The sequence below is a fragment of the Xenopus laevis genome, chromosome 7S, assembly GCF_017654675.1.
Source record: "Xenopus laevis strain J_2021 chromosome 7S, Xenopus_laevis_v10.1, whole genome shotgun sequence".
Lineage (NCBI taxonomy): Eukaryota > Metazoa > Chordata > Amphibia > Anura > Pipidae > Xenopus > Xenopus laevis.
Genome location: NC_054384.1, coordinates 83,788,298 through 83,816,120, shown reverse-complemented (window position 1 = coordinate 83,816,120; position 27,823 = coordinate 83,788,298). Strand labels below are relative to the sequence as shown.

Below are 27,823 nucleotides of genomic sequence, written 5' to 3'. Positions count from 1 at the left end.
TCATGTACTGTCTCTTTAAAAATTAGACTTCGACCATTCGCCATCTAAAACCTGCCGAATTGCTCTATTGTATTGTATGAATTTTGAGTCAATTGGTGGACTCTGAAAAATCAAAGTTTTTTTGGGGAAAAACTTTGATTCAAATTCGATCGAATGCAATATTACTTCTATTCGTACGATTCGAATTCGGCCGAATACAGACCTATTCGATCAAAAATGGACCAATTCGGGCAAAAAAAAAAAACTTTGACTTAATTTCGGTTGGTCTTTTTGAATTCGAATTTCCTAGTCTTTCAAATTTCGAAATTCGACCCTTGATAAATCTGCCCCTAAAGCTTTATACATCATTGTTTAGCCATTTTCTTTAGAGATGTGGAAGTAGGTGTTATTCTAGTATAATATTACTTGACTCAGAGAAAAAAAGCTAATTAATGGGAATAGAACAATTAATCATTGTAATCAAATGGTCGGGTCTTAAATGTAATTATACATAAGTTTGTCTTCCTTCCATATATATTCAACCATCAGCTGTAATTTCCCCCATCTGTTTTACTTCTTCCATATTACTGTAAGTCACACCTATTCTTCCATCAGTAGTACAGCTTGGTATGGCCTAGCCCATTACTGTAAGCAGGAGTTATATAATATTGAATACATCCTACTAAGTTGACTCCTGGGATTATGTTTGTTCATCACTGGGGACGATCAGTTGTGGTCTTTGTATATGGAACTGTCAAAAAGAGAGAGCGTTATTAAAAATGAGACATGTTTACAGATAATTAATATTAATGATTAATATTAATGATTTATGGAAATTGTTGGTGCAATGGGCTCTATGTATTTTTTTAATTCTTTTTCCAACATTGCAAATTCTTCTTTATACATGCCATACATCTGCCCTACTTCTTGGCAATACAGGATAGGAAATATTACATATATAAAATATTCCATACATTTAGGTTAATTAGCAGTTATTGAACTGCAAACTGTCATGGATTCCAAGAGTCACATTAAAGCAACAGCTAGAAGGCTGCTGATTGGACACCCCTTATGTGTATATTAAAACGAATGGCTCCTACACAATACAATATGCCCTTTGTACTTAACAGCCTCTCTTCCTTACAACTGGCCTTGAGTTAATTTAAAGTCACATCATATTAGAAAGGGAAATCTAGTGGCATCAGAAATCTCTTTACAATCCTAAACTAAAACTCCGTAAAATGTATCTCTGCAATTTGTGAGAAATATATCACTTAGGGGGTTATTTTTCGAAGTCTGAATTTATCTCAATTTTCTGCTACAAACTCCGATCAAACTCTGTGCTTATTTATTATTGCATTTTCCCGAAAATGTGCTTTGCGGGAAATAATCTGATTTTCAAAATTTTTTGGAATTTGCATCCAATTTTAACGGGGTTTTTTCGGATTTTTTACACTGATTTTTGCCCGAAAACTCTGAAAACGTCTTGGTATTGGCACACAACCCAGCGCATATCAAAAAATCATTGGGAATTCTCCCATTTACTTATATGCAACCTTGACAGTTCTGAGATGCCAGATTTTCTGATTCTAACTTTTCCATCCTTGGGGTTTAATAAATTCTATTCTATTTTATAAAAGAAAAATCACAAATCTTTCGTGATTTTTGCATTCTGAGTTTAGTAAATAACCCCCTTAGTATACATTTATACTGATTTCTTAAAGGGTTACTGTCATGGGAAAACATGTCCCATAACAGTATCCCTTTAAGAAATCAGTATAAATGAATCAGTTAATAATGCTGCTCCAGCAGAATTCTTTACTGAAATTCATTTCTCAAAAGAGCAAATGGATTTTTTTATATTTAATTTTGAAATCTGACATGGGCCTAGACATAGTGTCAGTTTCCCAGCTGCCCCAGTCATGTGACTTGTGCCTGCACTTTAGGATGTAACTACTTTCTGGCAGGCTGTTATTTCTCCTACTTGATGTAACTGAATCAGTCTCAGTGAGACTTGACTAGTGGGGCTTTTACTATTGAGTGTTGTTTTTAGATCTACCAGTCAGCTGTTATCTTGTGTCAGGGAGCTGCTATCTGGTTACTTTCAAATTGTTCTTTTGTTTCTTATTTTGAGATTCAATTTTTCTATATTTTAATGATAAGACATTACCGATTGTAGAGTATCTATATTATCCAGATTAGGCCTGTAGGCTCCTTGGGAAAGATCACTTTGGCCAAGTTCATTTCTTTGAACATTATAAGATCCAGACCCGAATGTTAAATTTCCAAAGCCTGAGGCTCTTGACACTTCGTCCATATCTTAAAACAAAATGTTGAAATATACATTAAATCTTGATCACCATCAAGAAGACACTAAAGGTTCTTTTTAAAAACAAAAACACAACAACATCATTTATTATCAAAACAATATAAAGATGAAGGAAGGCGTACAGAAAAGGAAAAAGAGAAATACTTAAAAGAGTAAAAATTGGGCATTGCAATAAATCTATAAAACGTTAAATTGCATAATATACATATATTTATACAAACAGTATATAAGAAGTAATAAATCTTTATGCTTCATGCCTCATAATGAACCGCCATGTATTTACATGTGTTATCACCACCAAATGGGTTCCTTGATAGTTCTTCACCAATATGTCCACTACCTTGGTTAATATTAATCTTTCTTTCTCTGCACCTTAATTCCTTGTAACCAAGGTGTCCATATAGACCAATTAAAGAGATATCTCATTGTGTAACATATACATTATTTCCTCCATCATTCTCATTGTCTCCACCAGTGTGACCCATTCCAAAAATGTTAGAGGTGGCACTGTTTCCTATTTTCTAGGTATCTTTGCTTTTGCTGCCTGAAGCACACGAGATGCCAGTTTATGACCTATAATAGCTTTTTTTTACTAACATCAAAATGAAAAAACACTATAGGTAAATCATGGTCTGAAATTGTATGTGTTTTATAGATACAAGTGCAGATTTCTTCCCAATATGCGGAACCAAATGTAATAAAAGGAACCTACTTATTATTACGCCTCCAGCATAAATTAGAGCTTGACTTAAATATTCTTTGGAATTTTCCATAAGTACAGTATAATACTACCTAGTGGTTAATTTACTGTATATAACATTTCTCTCACCCTAAGCACTCTTTTTTTCCTTTTCCCATGAATTGGTTGATATGGTTTACTTCACCTAGGCCCAGGGCAACATTTGCACCAGTTCTATCACCCATTCTCCACTGAACATTTATTAAGAATTCTTTAGTTGAGATTTAATAAATGTTTGAATAAAATTGTCATAAGCAACACAATTTTAAAGATGGAATTAAACTTGATGATGCTGTTAAAAAAAAAACGCTCTGCACCTTTCTTCTGCTAGAATCTTTGTAGGTGTACCCAGGAAAGGTGCAGAGAGTTAAAAGACCAGTAACATAATAATAAAAAAAAAAATTTAAAATCGTTTCTACATAACAAAAAAAACCACCAAGACACATTTAAATTTAAATTCGCTAAGTCTTTATTAAGAAATAACTTACCGATTCTCCGCTTGCACTCCTCTTTAGAAATGGCGACAAGGCGACAATCCATCATGCAGCGCTCGATTTCACCTCCTTGCCAGGGAGGAGAAATCAAGCGCTGCACGATGGATCGTAGCCCTGTCGCCTATTTTGAAGAGGGCTACCAGTTGCACCTTGACAAGTCATTCTATAAGCACATCCCTTATGATCTGGGTGTTTATTTGCCAAAGATTTGCAAGGGTTGAAATACAGCAAAAGTATAAAGAACTGCATGACTCCAAGCTTACACAGTTATTATTCTACTGTCTATGTTTTGTTTACATTTTTCAATTCTTCCTTGATACAGTGAATATTGTCACAATGAATCCTGATGGTTTTACCAGTGCCCTCCTTGTTTCTCTGAACTGATTTTTAGACTTTTTTTTTAGAAGAAGCAGACCCTGCAGCTGCATGAGGTCCTGATAATAAAGCATTTCAACATATATTGATAAAGCAGGGTGACCTCTGGATATGTTGGAGCCCTACAATTACACATCCTCTTGAAGGTTTATTTCTAGCTAACGCTTAGTGTTAACCCTCTTTGATCTTGTTCAAGGAGCGTGGTGCCATGTGTCCGCATGGTGGTGGTACTGGTGAAGTTGCTTTTATTAGAGACAACATATTAAGTCCTTAGTTCTGGTGCAGCACATAGTCTGCACACATTTATTTGAAATATTGATGCACTATGATGAGTGATGTGTACACAGATGGTGGCTGGTTTATGAGGTATTATTTTCATAGAACATACTGTATCATGTTAATTGTATTCATGTACAGGATGAATGTAGTTCCTTCAGCCAATGGAGAAAATGAAGGCATGTTGCATACTCTGCTCTCCAACATTTCACATTGAAAATAAAAGCTTCTGTGCCAACCATCCAGTGATGAGCAATTGAATACCAAAATAGTGTCTCAGTGCAATATTGTGTCTGGTGCATTGCAAAATACTTGTGATAGAAAGCTGATTAGAGTTGTGGCTGTAAATAATGGCAACAATAGCAAGCAAACTCTGGCAAGTTTTGGCTCTAGAATGTTGGATTTACATAAGTTACTAAGGGTCTTGCCTTGGCTTATAAAGAACCTCTGATGCCATTAGTTTAGTAAAAGAAGAAATTAAAGAACCTTGTTATAAAAAGGAACCCCAGGAGAATAGTGTAATAAAGAACTACTTACCAGTGTGAGGAAAGTGTGACGACTCTTCTTCAAGTGTAAACCACCTTCGAGAATCCCGTCGCTCTTTAAATGCACTAAAGCAATAAAATAATATGTGAATTGAATATTACAGCTTATTTTTACATTTTGAAAGCAGATTAAAAAAAACATTTTTAATGCGTCAGTTCAAATTGGAGTGTTACAATTACTAATTAATTCTATTCAGATAAAAGAGAACCTGAGAATGTTTTAATCACAGGGTACGTAAGGTGACATATCGGGGCAGATTTCTTAAAATGTGAAACTCACTCACTCGCTATTTATTCCTATGAGATTTTTTTTTATATCGCCTAATTTAATTTATAGTATCATGTGCGGTGGGAGGATATGAACTTTATTAATGTTTATATTGCTAAAATAATATAGATACATACATTAATTGGCTGGTTAGTGATAAATGGGTTAGGAGATGTTTATGGAGCTGATTATTAAGCAGTCTAGCAAGTAACAGATGTAGCTGATACTATAGAGATATTGGCTGGTGTGCAGCTGATGTATAACTGCTGTTATATGTGTCAGCCTATCGGCTCCTAGCGGAGAACTCCGGACCAAGGAGGAAGCTTAGGGGTTAAAGTCCAAATTTGGGGTATCCAAAGGGGTCAGGTGTAGAATCAGGGTCTAGTAGAGGGTCAGGAATCCAGGAACACTACAGCAATAAACGGGCATTGAATCCGTGATCTGGAAGTCCTTTTATTTTACATTTTCGCGCCAGCGTCAAGGTTTCCCGGCATCGGCCCACGTGTATCATGGGCGCTGCCATCTTGAATGTGACAGTGATTGATAATGGCATCATCGGGTGCTCCTGACAGTTTGTATGTATATATCTTTTTCTCTGTCTCTCTTTTTATATATATTATCTTGTATTAAAATGGGTGTAACAATTGTAAATTATTTGTAATGGAACTTACAATAATTAGCACACATGGTAAGTGACCATTTCCACCTGTCTGATATTTAATATTGTTATACTGAATCCATATTAGGGTACAGAATAGCTAATGTGCGTGTAGTTCATAGTTTTGCTCAGATAGCTTTTATAGTTAAATGCAGAAATAAAAGCCACGTTTCCTTACCCAAACTTTCTCTTCCTTTTGAAGACTAATATTGCAAATAATAACACAATGAGAAGAAGCAAGGCCGAGCCAAGTACACCAAAGAGCACTCCGTAAAAACCTCCCGTGCGCGCGAATAGGTCACATTGCTTTCCTTCATACTGGTAATATTGGAAAGTGTAACACCTAAATGAAGAGAAGCCAGTTATAGCCATATGTTTTCGAAACATTTAAAATAATCATCAATGCATCAAAATAAATATGGTACTTGAACAGTTGAATTTAATGGACTTTTTTTCAACTCCTGCAGTTGAATTTAATTGACTTTTATTAACTCCTGACACTTTTTCGCTATGTTTCATTGAGTTGGAATTGACACGTTAAATTCAAAAGTCTAGTGAACAATAATAAAGAGTATGTTTGATTTTAACTGGAGCGGCTTTGCCTTGAGAGCGCCTGGAGGCAGCGTCCTCCATCGTCCCCTCTGTCTGGAGTTTTGCAAATTTTTCGGCGAATCAAACAGGACAGATTCATCCATTGCTAGTGGTTAGTGTTTGTTTTTTTTTTGCAGTTTGAACCAACACTACACTTTGAAAATACCATTGGATAAATCTCACTTGTTTTAAGTAGTAAACACCTTAAACACCTTAAATCTGCCCTAGTGTATTTTTCTACTGTATTAATATTAACAATTGTTGGACCCTTTGCTGTGGATTATGGAACAGATTTGCACTTGTTATCGGACAAGTCTAGACCTCTTATCCTGGCCTAATTAATGCAAAGATCGCTGCCTTGGTTTCAATTACCGTAATGTTACATAATATAACGTATTATCTAAGATGTTGCATGGATCAACAACGTAACACAATCTTACTGGCAGATTGGTCCATCCAGTGAATTGAAGCAGTCTCCGTGGTAATTACAGTAGGATGAATTATTAAAACAAGGGCCGGTGCAAGAACAGGTCTGATTATTACAGCTGACCAGGTAACCTGTATAAACGACACTGCAGGAAACATAGTTTTTCATCTGATGAATGTCTGTTAAAGCAAAGGGTACAGTAAGTACTTTGACAAGGCACTCAACATTCATATTGTACTTTTGTTTAGAAAAATGTGATCTTAATATCAAAACAATATCTGGATTTTAAGAGGAAGGCAGGATGGTGTCTGTAGATACAATAGTCAGACAGTCTGTTGTTCTAAGTAAAATATATTTGAATTATCTTTTATTAACAATGCACATCAGGGCATGTATCCTAGAGGGAGCTGGACTAGTGAATACCTGTCTAATGAATACTCTTGGCATTCCATTCCAGAATAGGAGGCTGGAGATCCTTATACACAGGGAAATGCCTTAGCCCTTAGTTCCAATGGCATGAAGAACATTACTCTTCAAAATATAATGAACTCCTTCCAGTGTATAAAACCAGGCAGCCCAAAGGAGAATGATATTTTATTATATTATATAAGGGGAGAACAAATCTCCCCACCTCATATATAGAAGGACTGTTTCCATCATTTTTCTCCAGCTCAAAAGTATTCATATATAATGATAACGATGATAATAATGTTTAATAATATTTCATAAAATATTCAGCCTCTGATAAAGACCAACTAGAAGGGCTGATGTGCTAATTGAATTAAATGTAAACACCATCAGCCTACAATCAGTACTGCCCAGCAAGTTGCTTTTATTGCAGGTATCCCTAGTTTTTCAAGTGATCTGGAAATCTTGGTATTGCATTATTTTACCAAATTAAGACTAAAAGATTATATCTAATCCAAAAACACAGGCTATATGAGAGTTAGTTCAAAACATGAATAATGACACTAACAGGCTCAAGCTGGCATGTGCAGAAGTCAGCAAGACAGTAAATAAATAAAAACTCCTATTTTACCTGTTATAGTTGAGGCCCCTGCGCTTATATTACGCAAAGAAGTGGTGACATTATTCAGTTGATTTGATAGATTAGATAGTGATTCCAGGAAAGTCTGTTTCACCGCAGTTTCTAGATCGGTGTTCAGGAAAGTTATCCCAGTCTGATTATTAGGGTAAAGGTAAAGTCCTACGCTGTTCACAATAATACTTCCTCGGCTGTCGAAATACAGAAAAGATTGATGTGCATTTTCTACTTAATTCATGTCATACCAGTTTTAAAAGTTAATGCCCAATTTATATGTCTGGTTTGTACACTAGTTAAGTGACAGCTGTACAACTGCTTAGCTTCTCTTTTGTCTCTGTGTTTGTAGAAGATGCAGAATATATTATCTAACAGCATCCAGTAGTTGAACTACAACCTGGCTAGCAGAGAGACCAGTAGTATATCCATATGTCAACTACCTTAATGTCTGCAGGTATTAAACCATTTGGCCCAGCAGACTGATTTTGGCCATCCACACATGGGCAAATAATACTATTCTGTTTGTTCAGGGATTGCTGGTGACATTCGGTCCTGAAAGGGTTAAGTTAACTAGAACTGACTGACTGGCAAAACACTCATTACATACATCCAGGTTTCATGGAGGCACTGATATAAAATAAACATTCGTTATATAACTCTCCAATGCTAAACTGAGATTTGATTTGTATGAAAATATTTGATAAGACAAACACATTGATGTGATAAAAAGTATTTACATACAAAAGAGGCACAGGAAAGTCTCTTAAAGGAGAACTAAAGCTTAACTAAAGAAGTAGCTAGAAATGTTTTGGGCTTCTGTACCAGTCCAAGGCAACTACAGTCCTTTATAAGTAAAGATCTGTGTCTCCAAAGATGCCCCAGTAGCTCCCCATCTTCTTTTCTGCTGATTCACTGCACATGCTCTGTGCTGCTGTCACTTACTGAGCTTAGGGACCCACTCACAAGATACAGTACACATAGGGGCACATTTACCTAGGGTCGAATATCGAGGGTTAATTAACCCTCGATATTCGACCGTCGAAGTAAAATCCTTTGACTTCGAAAGTTGAAGGATTTACCGCTATTCCTACGATCGAATGATCAAAGGAATAATCGTTCCATCAAACGATTAAATCCTTAGAACGATTCAAAGGATTTTAATCCATCGATCGAAGGATATACCTTAGATCAGAAAATTGTTAGGAAGCCTATGGGGACCTTCCCTATAGGCTAACATTGGCCTTGGTAGGTTTTAGGTGGCAAACTAGTGGGTCGAAGAATTTTTTAAAGAGACAGTACTTTGACTATCGAATAGTCGAATAGTCGAACGAGTTTTAGTTTGAATCGTTAGATTCGAAGGTCGTAGTCGAAGGTCAAAGTAGCCCATTCGATGGTCGAAGTAGCCAAAAAAAACATTCGAAATTCGAACTATTTTTCTTCTATTCCTTCACTCGAGCTAAGTAAATGGGCCCCATAGAATACAAATGTCACAATATAAGGCTGATTAGTAATTAATACAGATCATTATTACATGGCAGCACAGAAACCAGTGCAATTAGCACCAGGATGTAATAATCAGCCCTGTAGCATCATCTTATATTACAGGCCAACCTCATTTTCTGTTGGATAATTAGCAACGACCCCTAAGCTTAGCTTCTCAACAGCTGCTCAGAGCCCACTGAGCATGTGAGTGTCACAGACACTTTCCAAGATGGTGACCCCCTGTGACAAGTTTGAAGCCCTGGATCATTGCTGCTATTGACAAGCTGAAACTTTAGGCTGGTGCAATAAGTTCATTATTAGCCATATTCATTTTTAGGACTTAGTTCACATTTAAACCATCATTTTGCCCATTACATTGAAACGTTATTGTGCTCAATCTGTGCGCTAAGACATTGCCCTCAGAGATAGGCAGCCGGTAGCTCTACAGATGTGGTTGAACTGCTGTCGGGGGCTGCTAAGTTTTGTACAGAAAGGACATCTCCTTTTTGGTGCATTTTCATGCTTATTTCTGAATAATTTTCTGAAAACGTTTTGCATCATAACATACCTGTAGTCAGTGATTTCTACTCGATCAAAGAATTCTGGAGATGCTTTTCTGTAGACTGGCGTAAGCTGTTAAGAAAGAAATAAGGAGAATGTCAACACTGATATCATTATGGCTGCGATTCAATTATCCGTTTGATGGCAAATATATAAACTATACAACAATGTAAACTTTTCTGATATATTTTCCCCCTGTTAATAATTCTAGTATCAATGATTATCTTTATTAGACAGTTGGGGGAAATCCTCTGTACTGAACCTTATTATTTATAATCCAACCTGCAGATTCCACCCTCTTATAGAACTACAACTGGTTGAAGAGTTCTGGCACATAAGCCCTTGGGAGCCAATAGAGATTCCACATTACCCTTTGTATAAAAATGCCTACTGGGTGCTGACTGTGGACTGTTGGTGCAACACTCAATAGGCTAGTAGGGAAGTGTACAGGTATACCCAGTTTTAACATTCTTAAAACTATAGCCTTTATCATTGCCATTCCTAATGACTATAGGGTTGGTATGTTCTGTAACACATTAAACAGGATTTTTCAGTAATACACATGAATGCTTCTACCAGGGGAGTTAACAGTCTAATTTACCTATCATACACAGGCGCATACCATTGCCATTTACTTAATCCATTGCTAGGGACAGATATAATAATCCACCTACTGGAGGGTTTGGGGTATAGGGTATGGGGGGTAGAGCTGCTTATGCTGCACCATGTTTATAAATTAAGTCTCAGAATTTCCTACCATACTTACAATTTTAATCATCCCATCTGTCATGTCGATGTATTTTTGTGACGTTTTATCCAGTAAGGCATTAGAAAATGTTTGGTTTACATAGAGTTCGACTGTAATGTTCTTCCTTGGAACCGTGCTATTATCTGTAAAAGTTCAACCAGAATGTAGTTGTCATATATTGTATTGTGTTTTATAGACTTTATCTGTCATGTGTATTTGCAAAATGTTAATAAGGGAAGTTACAACACTGGTTTTCTCTGTAGAAACAATTCCTTAATTCTCCCTAGAACAGAGCCACTTCTGTCTCATCCAAGGTAGTCCTGTGCATTTTAGAGATGGGAAAATACTTTACACTGATTGTCCTGAATATGGGATTCATGTTCATATGCAGTCCTCAGTCAAACATGAATTGCAGTATATGATAGGGCTGGAGAGGAGCTATGAGACAAATTTTAAAAGACTAACTGAGAGCTAGTTTCTATTTATTTTAAAGGTCAGTTAAGTATGATCATTTTCAAAAACACTTGTGCCTCCCTCCCCTAGTTCAAGGTGCAAGCAGGGCCAGATTTACATAGTGGGCGCCCCTGCCGTTGCTCTTATGGCCCAAGTGGCCCCCCTCAAGTCAATGATTGGTCACTGCCTGGTAACCAGGGGACACCAAGAGAGCTGAAAAGCAGGCAGTAGTGTTCTGGCTATTATGTTAGACATCCAGTCACTCCAGCCTTTATACATTACCAAAATACCGGCATGTCATTTTCATTAATAAGCAATATAATTTTTTTTATTGGTTTCCTTTCACACAAGCAGTCTTACAGCATTTTGCTCCAAATTTGTGAAAGATCCTTTATTCAGAAAATCTCATTTCATGCCTGTGTTAATTCATTAAAACATCTCCTGTCAAATCATATTTGAGGTAGGCTATGGAAGAATTCCTACTTTTCTTTAGTCATTGTATGTATCTTGACATATTTTTTTACCTCTGTTACTAAATGTATCACATCCGCAGTGAGCTGCAAGGGGGAGCAGGGTATTTTTTAAATTGGAATAAGGCTAAATGTTTTTAAAGCACCTGAGAATTTCTTTTAGAAACGCAACGGTGGGCAACGTGCCCATCATATCACCAGTTCATCAAAAAAAAGTGGACCATCAGTAGAAAAGTAAGAACAAAGATAAAAACTAGACTTATTTAATCTACATATTTATATGCACCAAATACAATAGATCTTCATGTTCACATGCTTCTCACATGATTTCCCCTTCTTGCTGAAATTTATTGCAATTTGCATTTTTCTCATTTACATTACAGCTACAACTGTGCTTGGTGGAAAGGTCATCATTTGGATATTAACAATTCAACCCTATATGCAGCAGATAAAATCAATCGTATTTAGAGACAGGGTTCCTGGGAAGTCTCAGAAAGTTGTATAAAGCATATGGCACAACTAAAGTATTAATCTCTACAATCTCAAGTACCAAGGAGAATGACTATTGAACTTTTGAATTGTTGATGGTGCCACTTGGTTCTGGTGGTTGTATCTTTCTCTCATTAGCTGCATGACAGAGCTATTGATATGCCCTCTAAACTGCATCAACTGTTAAGTATACACTCTATTAAAATGAAAATACTTGGACTGGAATACTCACCTACAATAGCAGAAGCGCTATTTTGCCCGTATTCACAAGATGCTCCAATGAAGTATTGATTACAAATACAGTCACATTGTTGTGTAAAAGCATTATAGGTGCAATTCTGATTTGCATTGCTTTTGCACTGAAGAGTAGAAGTGTAAGTAGAAGTAGAATATGTGTTTGGAACAGTGCTTGTTGTTTGAACTGAGGCAGTTGAATTAATTGTTTTGCCTTGACTGATTCCGGTTGAAGCAGTTGAAAGAGTAGGTGTTGATTGGCTGATTGTAGTAAATAGAGTTTTATTGTTACTTGTTTGGAGTGTAGTATAACTAGTAGTCCTGGAACCACTATTTGTAGTGGCTACATTGCTTGTTCTTAGTGTTGTAGTAAATAGAGTTATATTGTTACTTGTTTGGAGTGCAGTAGAACTAGTAGTCCTGGAACCACTATTTGTAGTGGCTACATTGCTTGTTCTTAGTGTTGTAGTAAATAGAGTTATATTGTTACTTGTTTGGAGTGAAGTAGAACTAGTAGTCCTGGAACCACTATTTGTAGTGGCTACATTGCTTGTTCTTAGTGTTGTAGTAAATAGAGGTTTATTGTTACTTGTTTGGAGTACAGTAGAACTAGTAGTCCTGGAACCACTATTTGTAGTGGCTACATTGCTTGTTCTTAGTGTTGTAGTAAATAGAGTTATATTGTTACTTGTTTGGAGTGCAGTAGAACTAGCAGTCCTGGAACTACCATTTGTAGTGGCTACATTGCTTGTTCTTAGTGTTGTAGTAAATAGAGGTTTATTGTTACTTGTTTGGAGTACAGTAGAACTAGTAGTCCTGGAACCACTATTTGTAGTGGCTACATTGCTTGTTCTTAGTGTTGTAGTAAATAGAGTTATATTGTTACTTGTTTGGAGTGCAGTAGAACTAGTAGTCCTGGAACTACTATTTGTAGTGGTTACATTGCTCGTTCTTAGTGTTGTAGATACAACTGGTATAAGTGAAGATGTAGAAAGAGAAACAGATGTCTGTAGTGAAGGCCTTGAAATGTTTGTGCTTGTTGGAGACTCTGTAGATGTAATATTATGTGAAGTAACAGGTCCTGTGCTCCTCTGTGACACAGATGATGTAGTATTAAATGCAACAGATGTTTCTGTATTTAAGGAAGGTTTTTCACTGATGCCCTGTGATGTGGGGTACAAGGTGCTTTGTTCTGAAACTATTGTTGTAGTTTTAATAGGAGAAGTTGACAGTAATGATGTCTTAATTGCAGTAGAGAATTCTGTGCTTGTGGACGGCACTTCTGTGCTAAATGATGTTGGATTCAGTGTATTTGTCTTTGTTATACTAGCAGTTGAAAGGAGATTGGTAGTTACACTTTTTGATTCTGATGTTATGGCAGTCAAATTCTCAAAATGAGTTGAACTTGAGGTTGATGTTTCAGTGGGGACTGTAGCAGAACTATTAATTTCAGTCTGTAGACTGGTGTATACATGTGTAGATAGTACAGATCTTGGAGATGATACAGTAATGGAAACAGCTTCAGTTGTCTCTGGCAAAGAATTTGATACAGGAGATGTTGATATGCTAGTTGGTGATACTTTATTACTGCTTAATGATGTTGAATAATGTGTGCTTTGCTCTGAAATACCAGTAGGAGGAACTGGATATACTGTAACACTGTGGGTTTCAGATGTTCCACTTGAGCTGGTCTCCAAAGATGTGGTACTCTCAAAACTAACTTTTGAGGACTCAGTAGGAATTGGAGAAACTGAGGAAAATTTTGAGAATGTAGATGTTTCAGATTGTAATGATGGAGTTTCAGTACTACTTATTGATGTGAGATACAGGGTACTTTGTTGTGATGTTCCAGGAATAGTAACAGGATGAGTTGTAACACTGTTGGTTTCCTTTGTTACAGTGATGGTAGTGGAAACTGAGCTTGGGGCTTCTGAAGAAATTGTGTTGGTAATGCTGCTTTCAGTTGTGAGTATGGTTGACATAGTAGTTCTTGGAGAAGATACGATAATGGAAATGGTTTCATAAGTTGTATTTGTAGTGCTCGGTATATTCATGCTGGTTGTTGTTTCTGTATATTTATTACTGCTTAATGATGTTGAATAATGTGAGGTTTGCTCTGAAATTCCAGTAGTAGAAACTGGATAGACTGAAACACTGTGAGTTTCAGATGTTCCACTTGAGCTGGTCTGTAGACGAGTTGTACTTGAGCTTGACAGTTGAGTAGAAGATGTTTCCAAAGATGTGGTACTCTCTAAACTAACTTTTGAGGATTCAGTAGGAATTGGTGAAACTGTGGAAAATTTAGAGAATGCAGAAGTTTCAGTGTGTAATGATGGAGTTTCAGTGCTACTTACTGATGTGATATACAATGTACTTTGTTGTGATGTTCCAGAACTAGTTACAGGATGAGTTGTAACACTGTGGGTTTCGTTTGTTACAGCGGTATTGGTGGAAACTGAGCTTGGGGCTTCTAAAGAAATTGTGTTGCCAATACTGCTCTCAGTTGCATGTATGGTTGACATAGTAGTTCTTGGAGAAGATACAATAATGGAAATGGCTTCAGAAGTTTTATTTGTAGTGCTCAGTATATTCATGCTGGTTGGTGTTTCTGTATATTTATTACTGCTTAATGGTGTTGAATATAGTGTGGTTTGCTCTGAAATTCCAGTAGGAGAAACTGGATAGACTGTAACACTGTGGGTTTCAGATGTTCCACTTGAGCTTGTCTGTAGATGAGTTGAGCTTGACAATTCAGTAGAAGATGTTTTCAAAGATGCTGTACTCTCTAAACTAACTTTTGGGGACCCAGTAGGAATTAGTGAAACTGAGGAAAATTTAGAGAATGGAGAAGTTTCAGTGTGTAATGATGGAGTTTCAGTGCTACTTATTGATGTGAGATATAAGGTGCTTTGATGTGATGTTCCAGAAATGGTGGTGCTGGTGGTGGAAACTGAGTTCGGGGCTTCTGAAGTAATTGTGTTGCCAATACTGCTTTCAGTTGCATGTATGGTTGTCATAGTAGTTCTTGGAGAAGATACAATAATGGAAATGGCTTCGGAAGTTTTATTTGTAGTGCTCGGTATATTCATGCTGGTTGGTGTTTCTGTATATTTATTACTGCTTAATGGTGTTGAATATAGTGTGGTTTGCTCTGAAATGACAGTAGGAGAAACTGGATAGACTGTAACACTGTGAGTTTCAGATGTTCCACTTGAGCTTGTCTGTAAATGAGTTGAGCTTGACAGTTGAGTAGAAGATGTTTCCAAAGATGTGGTTCTCTCTAAACTAACTTTTGAGGATTCAGTAGGAATTGGTGAAACGGAGGAAAATTTAGAGAATGCAGAAGTTTCAGTGTGCAATGATGGCGTTTCAGTGCTACTTACTGATGTGATATACAATGTACTTTGTTGTGATGTTCCAGAACTAGTTACAGGATGAGTTGTAACACTGTGGGTTTCATTTGTTACAGCGGTATTGGTGGAAACTGAGTTTGGGGCTTCTGAAGAAATTGTGTTGCCAATACTGCTTTCAGTTGTGTGTATGGCTGACGTAGTTCTTGGAGAAGATACAATAATGGAAATGGTTTCAGAAGTTGTATTTGTAGTGCTCGGTATATTCATGCTAGTTGTTGTTTCTGTATATTTATTACTGCTTAATGATGTTGAATATAGTGTGGTTTGCTCTGAAATGACAGTAGGAGAAACTGGATAGACTGTAACACTGTGGGTTTCAGATGTTCCACTTGAGCTTGTCTGTAGATGAGTTGAACTTGAGCTTGACAGTTGAGTAGAAGATGTTTCAAAAGATGCTGTACTCTCTAAACTAACTTTTGAGGATTCAGTAGGAATTGGTGAAACTGTGGAAAATTTAGAGAATGCAGAAGTTTCAGTGTGTAATGATGGAGTTTCAGTGCTACTTATTGATGTGAGATATAAGGTACTTTGATGTGATGTTCCAGAAATGGTGGTGCTGGTGGAAACTGAGTTTGGGGCTTCTGAAGTAATTGTGTTGCCAATACTGCTTTCAGTTGCATGTAAGGTTGTCATAGTAGTTCTTGGAGAAGATACAATAATGGAAATGGCTTCAGAAGTTTTATTTGTAGTGCTCGGTATATTCATGCTGGTTGGTGTTTCTGTATATGTATTACTGCTTAATGGTGTTGAATATAGTGTGGTTTGCTCTGAAATTCCAGTAGGAGAAACTGGATAGACTGTAACACTGTGAGTTTCAGATGTTCCACTTGAGCTTGTCTGTAAATGAGTTGAGCTTGACAGTTGAGTAGAAGATGTTTCCAAAGATGTGGTACTCTCTAAACTAACTTTTGAGGACCCAGTAGGAATTGGTGAAACGGAGGAAAATTTAGAGAATGCAGAAGTTTCAGTGTGTAATGATGGCGTTTCAGTGCTACTTACTGATGTGATATACAATGTACTTTGTTGTGATGTTCCAGAACTAGTTACAGGATGAGTTGTAACACTGTGGGTTTCATTTGTTACAGCGGTATTGGTGGAAACTGAGTTTGGGGCTTCTGAGGAAATTGTGTTGCCAATACTGCTTTCAGTTGTGTGTATGGCTGACGTAGTTCTTGGAGAAGATGCAATAATGGAAATGGTTTCAGAAGTTGTATTTGTAGTGCTCGGTATATTCATGCTGGTTGTTGTTTCTGTATATTTATTACTGCTTAATGATGTTGAATATAGTGTGGTTTGCTCTGAAATGCCAGTAGGAGAAACTGGATAGACTGTAACACTGTGGGTTTCAGATGTTCCATTTGAGCTTGTCTGTAGATGAGTTGAACTTGAGCTTGACAGTTGAGTAGAAGATGTTTCAAAAGATGCTGTACTCTCTAAACTAACTTTTGAGGATTCAGTAGGAATTGGTGAAACTGTGGAAAATTTAGAGAATGCAGAAGTTTCAGTGTGTAATGATGGAGTTTCAGTGCTACTTATTGATGTGGGATATAATGTACTTTGTTGTGATGTGCCAGAACTAGTTACAGGATGAGTTGTAACACTGTGGGTTTCAATTGTTACAGTGGTATAGATGGAAACTGAGCTTGGGGCTTCTGAAGAAATTGTGTTGCCAATACTGCTTCCAGTTGTGAGTATGGCTGACATAGCAGTTCTTGGAGAAGATACAATAATGGAAATGGCTTCAGAAGTTTGATTTGTAGTGCTTGGTATATTCATGCTGGTTGTTGTTTCTGTATATGTATTACTGCTTAATGGTGTTGAATATAGTGTGGTTTGCTCTGAAATGACAGTAGGAGAAACTGGATAGACTGTAACACTGTGAGTTTCAGATGTTCCACTTATACTTGTTTGTAGATGAGTTGAGTTTGACAGTTCAGTAAACAATGTTTCCAAAGATGTGGTACTCTCTAAACTAACTTTTGAGGATTCAGTAGGAATTGGTGAAACTGAGGAAAATTGAGAAAATGCTGAAGTTTCAGTGCTACTTATTGATGTGAGATACAGGGTACTTTGTTGTAATGTCCTAGAACTAATTACAGGATGAGTTGTAACACTGTGGGTTTCATTTGTTACAGTGGTGTTGGTGGTGGAACCTGAGCCAGGGTTGTCTGAAGAGGTTGCGCTGCTAATCCTGCTTTCAGTTTCATGTACTGTTGACATAATAGTGTTTGAACTGGCTTCAGATGTTTGGTGTGTAGTGTTCTGAATATTGGTGCTGTTTGGTGTTTGTGTATATTGAAAAGGTGTTTCAGAAGAAAATGTAGTTGTTTGAATTACTATAGGTTTCTCAGTTGTAGAAGATGGCAGTAAAGATGTAGTCTTAATTGGAGCAGAGAATTCTGTGTTTGTGGAGGGCACTTCAGTGCTGGATGATGTCGGATGCAGCGTGTTTGGCTCTGTTATACTAGCAGTTGAAAAGATATGATTAGATATACTTTGGGATTCTGATGTTCCAGTAGTCAAACTCGCTGGTTGGGTTGAACTTGAGGTTAAACGTTCAGTAAGGACTGCAGTAGAACTGCTACTTTCTATTAGACTGGTGTATTCATGTGTAGTTATGACAGATCTTGGAGATGATACAGTAATGGAAACAGTTTCAGTTGTCTCTGGGGGAGAATTTGATGCATGTGTGCTTGCAGAGGTCTCTGTAAACTGAACTGATGGTTCCAAAGATGTAGCACTTTGTATCTCAGTTATTGGCTTTGGAATGGATGTTGTTGTTTCAGTTGAGGTTGTTACCGATTCACCTGTTGTAGGGAAGGAGGATGTTGCTGGTACTTCATACTGACATCTGTCTCCTGTGTATGGACCCGTACAGCTATAAAGACAAAATCATGTATATTGTCAAATTATTATTATTTATGCTGCCTTGTTTTACTGTTTTTCTGTTATTTTAATGATCTGTTTATATAAATGTTACATATATACAGGAAGGCCATCTCCCAGAGACTCCTTTTTATCCAAATAACCCAGATTTTTATAAACTGTTTCCTTTTTCTCTGTCATAATAAAAACCTTGTACTTGTAAGATATAATTAATCCTTATTGGAAGCAAAACCAGCCTATTGGGTTTATTTAATGTTTAAATGGTTTTCTAGAAGACTTAAGGTATGAAGATCCAAATTATGGCAAGATCTGTTATCCAGAAACCCCAAGTCCCAAGCATTCTGGATAACAGATCCCATACCTGTACACAGAGCCACCACATATATATACATATATACAATGTTATTACATTTAATTTCACAGTTATTGAAAACATATTTGTATCTCCTTATAAATATGTTGTTATACTGTGCAGTAAACATTAATAATATGTTTCTATGTAAGCTTTTAACTTACTTGCAGACAGATCCATTGGCTTGATTGTAGCAAGTGCCATTATTTTGACAGTAATCAAGATTCTGTTCACAAGGTCCCACACACGAGCAAGATTGGTTGCAGAGGATGCTATAACCAGCAAAACTGAGATTGCATGACATGTAGCTCTTGAGTTGCACAACATCTAAAAGATCAAAATATATTTTGAAGTTTATTGAATTATATTTGATGGGCAATAAGAATTTGCTGTATTTGTACAATTCAGTTAAGTGAGCATACGGATTTTTTAAAATCAACTATTCTAGCTTTGTCCTTTACTAAATCTCCTGCCTTTATTGTAAAAATGATCTTCAGTGCATGCAGAAGTATTTGTCATGGAAGAAAGGGGGATTCTGGGGGGGCTTGTTGTTTTGTGGGTCCAGCAAAGCACCAACTGTAGGCAGTATGAATGGGGAAAGGTTTATACCATTATACCAGGTTGGTCTGCTGTTGCCTATTTGGTTAGTGTTTGTCTATCTGTCTCAATACAAAATCAATTTCTATTTAGAATAATAGAAGTAGAACTTGGGATTGTTTTGTTTTTTTTGTTTTTTTTCCTGATATAATAATAATATGAAAAGCATACTTGTTATTGGAGATGATTCAGGTGTTGTCACTGTCACGTTTGTCACAGTTGTGTTGAGTTCGGTTACGTTCAGGTTTGTGAATGTATTAGCAAGATCCAAAGTCAAGTTATTATTTATGAAGTCGATGCCCGTCTGATTGTTGGGGTAGTTGTAGATCCCAGAGGTGTTAGCAATGACACTTCCTTTACTTTACAGTTAAATAAGCAAAAGAGTAGTTAGTATTGATATGCCTTTGTGAGCTAAATTCTATTACATAACCACCATAGACAAAATTAAAATTCATGAATTGATCTTTCTTGTATCTATATAGTCAAAGGCCATTTGTCAGTGCCATTACCCCACCATGAAAAGCTGGCATAATAAGCACTTACCTTATTGGTGTGTTTATTTTTAACTTCTTTTGATATTCATTTACTTACTGTATGTTCTAGTATGAAAAAATTGCTCAGAGGTTGCTAAACGGTGGGGCCTAATGAAATATATGGGAGTGAGTCATTTTGGTGTGAAGGCTTATTTGCCGCCGTGCATACTTCTGAAACCGTAATAGAGTCGCTGCTATTTATATAGCCATATGTTTTCAACTGGTCGACACAGATCTGAGACAAGACCTCTAAAGCTGGTAACACGGTAAGATTCAGGGAAATCTAGTTGCCCATCGACAAATCACCTCTTCTTCGGGGGACTAATCTCCCTGAAAAGCCTTCCCACCGGCTAGAATCTAAATCACCGGCGGGATGGCACTCGGTGCGCCTGAAGTTTCCTCTGTCCTACACTTGATTTTATCATCTATGCACCATCCTGTTGAAACATTCTCCAAAAACCATAATAAAGTATCATCCCTTGTAAAAACATATACAGTATATGTTTTCTGTTGTTTCTAAGGAATGAAGCAAGTGAGCAAAATAAATATGGCATCTCTATAGATTAGCAGGGAGAAGGAAAGCTACGGAGGCATTTTATTGCCAATAGATTAGCTGCAATAGTGCAAGCTAGAATGCTATATTTATTCTGTAGAATGTTTTACCATACATGAGTAAACAGCTCTATAAACATTATGTTTTGTTTAGGATAACAGCTGCCAAATAAATTTGGTGTGACATCACTTCCTGCCTGAGTCTCTCCCTGCTCACTCATAGCTCTGGGCTCAGATTACAGCAGAGAAAGGAGGGGGGAGGAAGAGGAGCAAACTGAGCATGCTCAAGCCCTAGCCCTGGAGGTTTAAGCTGAAGGCAGGAAGTCTGATACAGAAGCCCATGTGTACACAATAGAAGGAAAGAAATGCTGTGTTACTTTTGACAGAGGACCCAGAGCAGCATTACTTTGAGGGTTTACTGTTATATTTAGGTGGAACTTTCTGATAAGGCTTACTTAGTTTTAACCTTTCCTTCTCCTTTAACATTCGGTATCTCTATCCATGAAGAATGGAATAATTTCCCTTCAAGGGCAAAGGTACTCTGCCAATATTTGAGCATTATGCCTCAAGCAAAAGCTCAGCTATGTCTCTTCACAGACAAACATAGGAATCGTCCTGACCCTGCCAGTGCACCCATGGTGAGGAGAGTACTACTCAGAAATTTATCACAGACTCTGACCCACTGGTGCATCAGCAGGGTGAAAAACTTTCTACTGCATGCCATGTCACTGTGCCCTTAAAGGAGAACTTAACCCCCCAACTAATGAAAACCCCTACCCCCTATCCTCCATAGTCCCAACTCCCTGTTCCCCCCGCACAAGTGTTAATACCTGCAAATGCCCCATAGTCTTTAATTACCCCTCAATGCAGAGTCAGCGCAGCTGAGCTCACGGGCAACATCTTCCGAAGCTTCGGTAATCTTCTGGTTTTCTTCCGGTGCTTCAGTAATTTTCACCACTGTCGGGGCATGTGCAGTTAACACGAAGCGGAAGACTGCTCCAACTGTGCATGCACTGATACGCTGCTTACTTAACGAAGATTACCAACGAGCTGAAGATGGCACCCGTGAGCTCCGCTGCACTGACTCTGCATTGAGTGGTAATTCAAGACTTAGGGGCATTTACAGGTATTAACACCTGTGCGGGGGAAAACAGGGGGGGGGTCTATGGAGGGTAGGGGGTAGGGGTTCTCATTAGTTGGGGGTTTAGTTCTCCTTTATGGGGGAGTTAACCTTCGAGTAAATGTTTAGTATGTTTTAGATTAGGGATTCTTAAACCTCATTACTTGGGATCCAGCGTACATGTATAAATCAACTTTATGACAAATATTGGTTTAGAATTAAATAGACATATTACAATTTTTTATTAAACTAGGAAATATTGGTTTCCGATTCAAAGTATACAAGTCATTTTGGATATATTTTTATCGATTTAAGTATTATTCTGCCTTCTCCTGGGCCATAATTCAATTACAATCTGGCTGTCAGGCGTCACTGATAAACAGAGGTTTCGGCTTTATTGTTACTCTTATTATTGTATTATTGATTATTTATTATATTTTTGTCCATGCCCTCACATCCTTGCAGCTACATAAATCAAACAACCCCTTTAAATAACAAAAATGTAATACAAAAAATATAGCAGAAAAAATTTCATAACATTAAATAGATGTACCTAAATCCATGCAGAATCATCTTTACAAAGTATAGTGGGTCCGCTTTTCTGTACGTTTCACTAAAGACCTAAAAAAGAATAAGATATATACAATATATCACACAGATATTTCAAAGATTTGTTTCCTTAGATACAGAAATAAACTCAGCTTTTGGCTATTAGAAGATGGTATATACAATTACTTATGACTCTTCTATTCAATTTTACAACTCAGTTTTAGCTTTGCAACTATTGTGCTATAGTACCATATATACTCGAGTATAAGCCGTCCCGAGTATAAGCCGAGGTACCTAATTTTACCTCCAAAAACTGGGAAAGCTTATTGACTCGAGTATAAGCCGAGTATAAGCCTAGGGTGAGAAATGCAGCAGCTTCTGGTAAGTTTCAATCAAAAAATTGAGGGTTTCTGCTCCCATTGCAGGTGCCGGCGTCTCGTTTTTGGGGGCTGAAAAACTCGGCTTATACTCGAGTATATACGGTACTTCTCCTGTACTGTTATACTACTCCTTAAAGAAAGTTCTGGCATCACAGCACCACTAAAGTACCTCCTAGCCAGTAAAAGGACATGCCATAGATTATACCATAGCATGAAAACTGAGAGGTATGGTACACAAAACACAATTCAGACATGAAGATTATAGTATTTTCACTTATATATCATATCTGTTTGGCTGCATATCATTAAACTGGAGCCTAATATTCCAAACCTGAATAGTACTGGGTACAACACATCAATGTACATAACGTACATGGTAATATCTTTTTGAGAGAAAGCAAATCAGTTAAAAAAAATTAAGAATTATTTCTTAAAAAGGCACTATAAAGAAATTGCATTTCTGTATTCCTAAACTTTCTGTATAACCGTTTATTATCGATTCAATTCCTGTACAAAAGCATTGTAATTAAATGTATTTTTACCTTGTTGATCACATTTGCCAGGTTAATGTAGTCTTGTGACGAATCATTTTTCAGATTATCAACAAAAATGAGATTTAGTGAAATTGCCAAATTGATGGTTTTAGGGGGCACAGCGTTGTAATCTGCAAATATAGAAAACACATGATCATGCTTCTAGGCATTTGATTCTTCACATTTGAAAGTGCACAGTGAACAGAATCAATAAAACTATAACTCATTGGGTTTCACATTCTAAACACATGCGCCGATTCTTTTTCCGAAATGAGGAAACTTCGGGCGACTTCGGAAAACGAATCACCGCATGTGATTAGTGCCGGCGGTTTTTCATTTTAGCCGGAGTCAGGGAGGCGCAGAGTCAGGGAGGCGTTTGGGGAGATTGGTCGCCGCAAAGACGAGGCGAGTCGCCAGGCAACCAAATCTCCCCAAAACGCCTAGGGGCCCATTTACTTAGCGCGAGTGAAGGAATAGAATAAAAAAAACTTCGAATTTGGAATGATTTTTTTGGCTACTTCGACCATTGAATGGGCTACTTCGAATCGAACGTTTCAAACTAAAAATCGTTCGACTATTCGACCATTTGATAGTCGAAGTACTGTCTCTTTAAAAAAAACCCTAGTTCGCCACCTAAAACCTACCGAAGTCAATGTTAGCCTATGGGGAAGGTCCCCATAGGCTTTCTAAGTATTTTTAGGTTGAAGAAAACTTGTTCGATCGATGGATTAAAATCCTTTGAATCGAACGATTCGAAGGATTTAATCGTTTGATCGTTCGATCAAACTATTTGCGGTAAATCCTTCGACTTTGATATTCGAAGTCGAAGGATTTCCATTCAGCAGTCGAATATCGAGGGTTAATTAACCCTCGATATTCGACCATAAGTAAATTTGCCCCCTAGTGTGGCCTAATCCTAAAATGCAGTTTGATATTAAAGCAATTCCACTTATTGCATTTGATAGAATTTAACCTGATAATTCAGGTTATCCTACTCCATGCTTTATTACTAAAGTGATTGCAAACACTGTATAAGACCATCCCCTACCACCTGCTCTAGATATAAGAGTTGAAGATACCCTAATATAACAAGGTCAATAGCTAAAGAAACTGAAATGTAATGTTTATAAATGTATAACCTAAAGCTTGGTTGAGGGAATGATTTATTTAAGGTGCCCCATGTAGTATATATATATACTGATCAAGGCATTTGTTTAGGCTGGAAAAGATTTGAAACATCTAACATGCAAATATTCATCATCATATTAAGATCAGACGGTGCAAACCCACTAAGTCCTAACATAGGTCTCTGTTTAAATAAATTGTGATAACACCTGTTTCCTTTGAAAGGTTTTTTTTTCAACCTAAAATACTATGCTATGTTTAATGCGAAAACCATATATATACTTTATCTGTAGCTGTTACACGGTTATCTTGCAACATTTAATTTTTTAAATTGCAGAGATGCCCTGTATTACACTGCTATCTTCATTCTGTCTCACATTAACCTTAAAACGTTTTGCTAGATTGGTGCTATTCAGATTTTTCTATGTATTGGACTTCCAGACCTTAATTTGGGAAACCCTTGGGATAGGCTATAAATATTCAAACAAGGCAAAAGAGTTGGTCTATAAAGGAAGATGCTATTTCTAACAAGATGATCAAGAGGGTAACATAACTATTAACAATAGAGCAGTAACAGCCTTTGTTTAAGATGAATGCAATAACCTAGTAAGTTAGGTTGAAAAAAGACACAACTCCATCAAGTTTAACCTTTTAACTTTTTTTAACCTGCCTAACTGCCAGGTGATCCAGAGGAAGGCAAAAAAAACCCCATCAGTGTTTTGAGAAATATAGAATACACCTACCTATTACTGGGCCTATATAGTTATCTCCATTCTGACAATCATTTCCACTTAAATACTGAGAACATGAAGTGGTTGAAGCTTTGGTTGTAGCAGAAAGACTTGATGAAATAGTTTTAGACACAGGAATGCTGCTCTGAGTAATTGAAACGGTTCCAGTTGTCTCTTGTGTAGATCCGGATATGTGGGTACTTGCTGATGACTCTGATGTAAACTGGACTGATATTTCAAATGCTGTGGTATTCTGTAAATTACTTGTTGGTGTCCCTTTAATGATACTTGAAGATGTAGAGTAGCCTGAGGTATTTTCAGAAATACCAGTAAAAGGAAATGTTGTAACACTGTGGGGTTTAGATGGTTCACTACTGGTGTGTAGATTATTGGAATTTGAGCTTGTTCTTTCTGTAGGAGATGTTTCTGAAAATGTAGCATTTGATATTGTAATTGTATGTGACTCATTAGTAGAAGTTGAAATCAAAGTTGTTGCTTTACTGGAGGGAGAAAGTTCTGTGGTTGTATGCATGCTTTCTAACGAAGCAGAAGTTTCTGGAGTTGTAGTATTTGATGTTGAAATTGTAGGTAATTCAGTGGTAGAAGTCGATATGGAAGTTTTTGTTTCACTAGGAGAAAGTTCTGTGGTTGTATGCGTGCTTGTTAACAGGGCAGACGTTTCTGAAAACGTAGCATTTGATATTGGTGGTGTATGTAACTCAGTGGTAGAAGATGAAATGGAAGTTAATTCACTGGTGGGAGAAATTTTTTTGGTTGTATGTGTGCTTGTTAAAGAAGGAAAACTTTCTGGAAATGTAATATTTGATGTAATTGTTGGTAACTCAGTGGTAGAAGTTATAATTGAAGTTGTTGTTTCACTGGTGGAAGAAAGTTCTGTGGCTGTAGGCTTTCTTGATAAAGCAGAAGTTTCTGAAAATGTAAATACTGGGGTTTTAGGTGTCTCGGCGGTAGAAGTTGAAATCGAAGATGTTGTTTCACTGGTGGAAGAAAGTTCTGTGGTTGTTTGTGTGCTTGTTAACAAAGCAGAAGTTTCTGAAACTATAGAAGTTGATGTTCTAAGTGCAGGTAACTCAGTGGTAGAAGATGAAATGGAAGTTAATTCACCGGTGGGAGAAAGTTTTGTGGTTGTATGTGTGCTTCTTAAAGAAGGAAAACTTTCTGGAAATGTAATATTTGATGTAATTGTTGGCAACTCAGTGGTAGAAGCTGAAATGGAATTTGATGTTTCACTGGTAGAAGAACCTTCTGTAGTTTTATGTGTTCTTACTAATGAAGCAGAAGTTTCTGAAAATGTAGTATTTGTAGTAAATGAGGTTGAAATTGTAGGTACCTCGGTGGTAGAAGTTATAATTGAAGTTGTTGTTTCACTGGTGGAAGAAAGTTCTGTGGCTGTAGGCTTTCTTGATAAAGCAGAAGTTTCTGAAAATGTAAATACTGGGGTTTTAGGTGTCTCGGCGGTAGAAGTTGAAATCGAAGATGTTGTTTCACTGGTGGAAGAAAGTTCTGTGGTTGTTTGCGTGCTTGTTAACAAAGCAGAAGTTTCTGAAACTGTTGTATTTGATGTTGTAATTGTTGGTAACTCAGTGGTAGAAGATGAAATGAAAGTTGATGTTTCACTGGTGGGAGAATGTTCTGTGGTTTTATGCGTGCTTGCTAACGAAGCAGTCGTTTCCGAAAATTTAGTATTTGTAGTAAATGCAGTTGTAATTGTAGGTACCTCAGTGGTAGAAGTTGAAATTGAAGTTGTTGTTTCACTGGTGGGAGAAAGTTCTGTGGTTGTATGTGTGCTTGCTAACAAAGCAGAGGATTCTGGAACTGTGGAAGTTGACGTTGTAATTGTAGGAACTTCAGTGGTAGAAGTTGAAATGGAAGTTAATTCACTGGTGGGAGAAAGTGTTGTGGTTGAAGATGAAATTGAAGTTGTTGTTGTTTCACTAGTGGGAGAATGTTCTGTGGTTTCATGCGTGCTTGTTAACAAAGCAGACGCTTTTGAAAATGTAGTATTTATAGTTAATGTAGTTGTAGGTACCTCAGTGGTAGAAGATGAAATTGAAGTTGTGGTTTCGCTGGTGGGAGAAAGTTCTGTGGTTGTAGACATGCTTGTTAACAAAGCTGAAGTTTCTGGAACTATAGTTTTTGCTGATGTAATTGTTGGTAACTCAGTGGTAGAAGATGAAATGAAAGTTGATGTTTTACTGGTGGGAGAATGTTCTGTGGTTTTATGCGTGCTTGCTAACGAAGCAGTCGTTTCCGAAAATTTAGTATTTGTAGTAAAGGCAGTTGTAATTGTAGGTACCTCAGTGGTAGACGTTGAAATTGAAGTTGTTGTTTCACTGGTGGGAGAAAGTTGTGTGGTTCTATGTGTGCTTGTTAACAAAGCAGAAGTTTCTGCAACTGTAGAAGTTGATGTAATTGTAGAAGATGAAACAGAAGTTGGTGTTTCACTGGTGGGAGAATGTTCTGTGGTTGTGCGTGTACTTGGTAACGAAGCAGAAGTTTCTGAAAAAGTAGAATTGGATACTGTTGCTGTCGGTAACTCAGTGGTAGAAGTTGAAATTGAAGTTGTTGTTTCACTGGTGGGAGAAAGTTCTGTGGTTGTATGCGTGCTTGTTAACAAAGCAGAGGATTCTGGAACTGTGGAAGTTGACGTTGTAATTGTAGGAACTTCAGTGGTAGAAGTTGAAATGGAAGTTAATTCACTGGTGGGAGAAAGTTTTGTGGTTGTATACATGCTTGTTAAAGAAGGATAACTTTCTGGAACTGTAATGTTTGATGTTGTAATTGTTGGTAACTCAGTGGTAGAAGATGAAATGGAAATTGATGTTTCACTGGTGGGAGAACGTTCTGTGGTTTTATGCGTGCTTGTTAACA

At 37.1% G+C, this 27,823-nt stretch overlaps 1 protein-coding gene across 1 annotated transcript; it reads right to left on the bottom strand.

Annotated features, from left to right (window-relative positions):
* Nucleotides 1–679: 679 nt before the first annotated feature.
* Nucleotides 680–25,463, bottom strand: LOC108697246 (mucin-3A). Its single transcript, XM_041570634.1, has 14 exons — nucleotides 24,944–25,463; nucleotides 23,085–23,206; nucleotides 22,167–22,234; nucleotides 19,580–19,767; nucleotides 18,976–19,138; nucleotides 12,159–18,451; nucleotides 10,533–10,657; nucleotides 9,774–9,838; nucleotides 7,721–7,917; nucleotides 6,695–6,860; nucleotides 5,842–6,006; nucleotides 4,730–4,803; nucleotides 2,150–2,298; nucleotides 680–730 (listed from the first exon to the last, which is right to left on the bottom strand). The coding sequence occupies exons 1-14, from the start codon at nucleotides 25,461–25,463 to the stop codon at nucleotides 680–682; spliced, it is 8,346 nt and encodes a 2,781-aa protein (XP_041426568.1).
* Between the last annotated feature and the right edge of the window lie 2,360 nt (nucleotides 25,464–27,823).

Excerpts from the sequence above, each read along its gene's own strand:
- LOC108697246 (XM_041570634.1), bottom strand. The coding sequence starts at position 25,463 with ATGCATACAACCACAGAACTTTCTCCCTCCAGTAAAGCAACAACTTTG. Across the intron at positions 7,918-9,773 it reads GTAGAAATCACTGACTACAG|CCGAGGAAGTATTATTGTGA; the intron begins GTATGTTATGAT and ends GTATTTCGACAG. Across the intron at positions 6,861-7,720 it reads AGGGGCCTCAACTATAACAG|ACATTCATCAGATGAAAAAC; the intron begins GTAAAATAGGAG and ends TTGCTTTAACAG.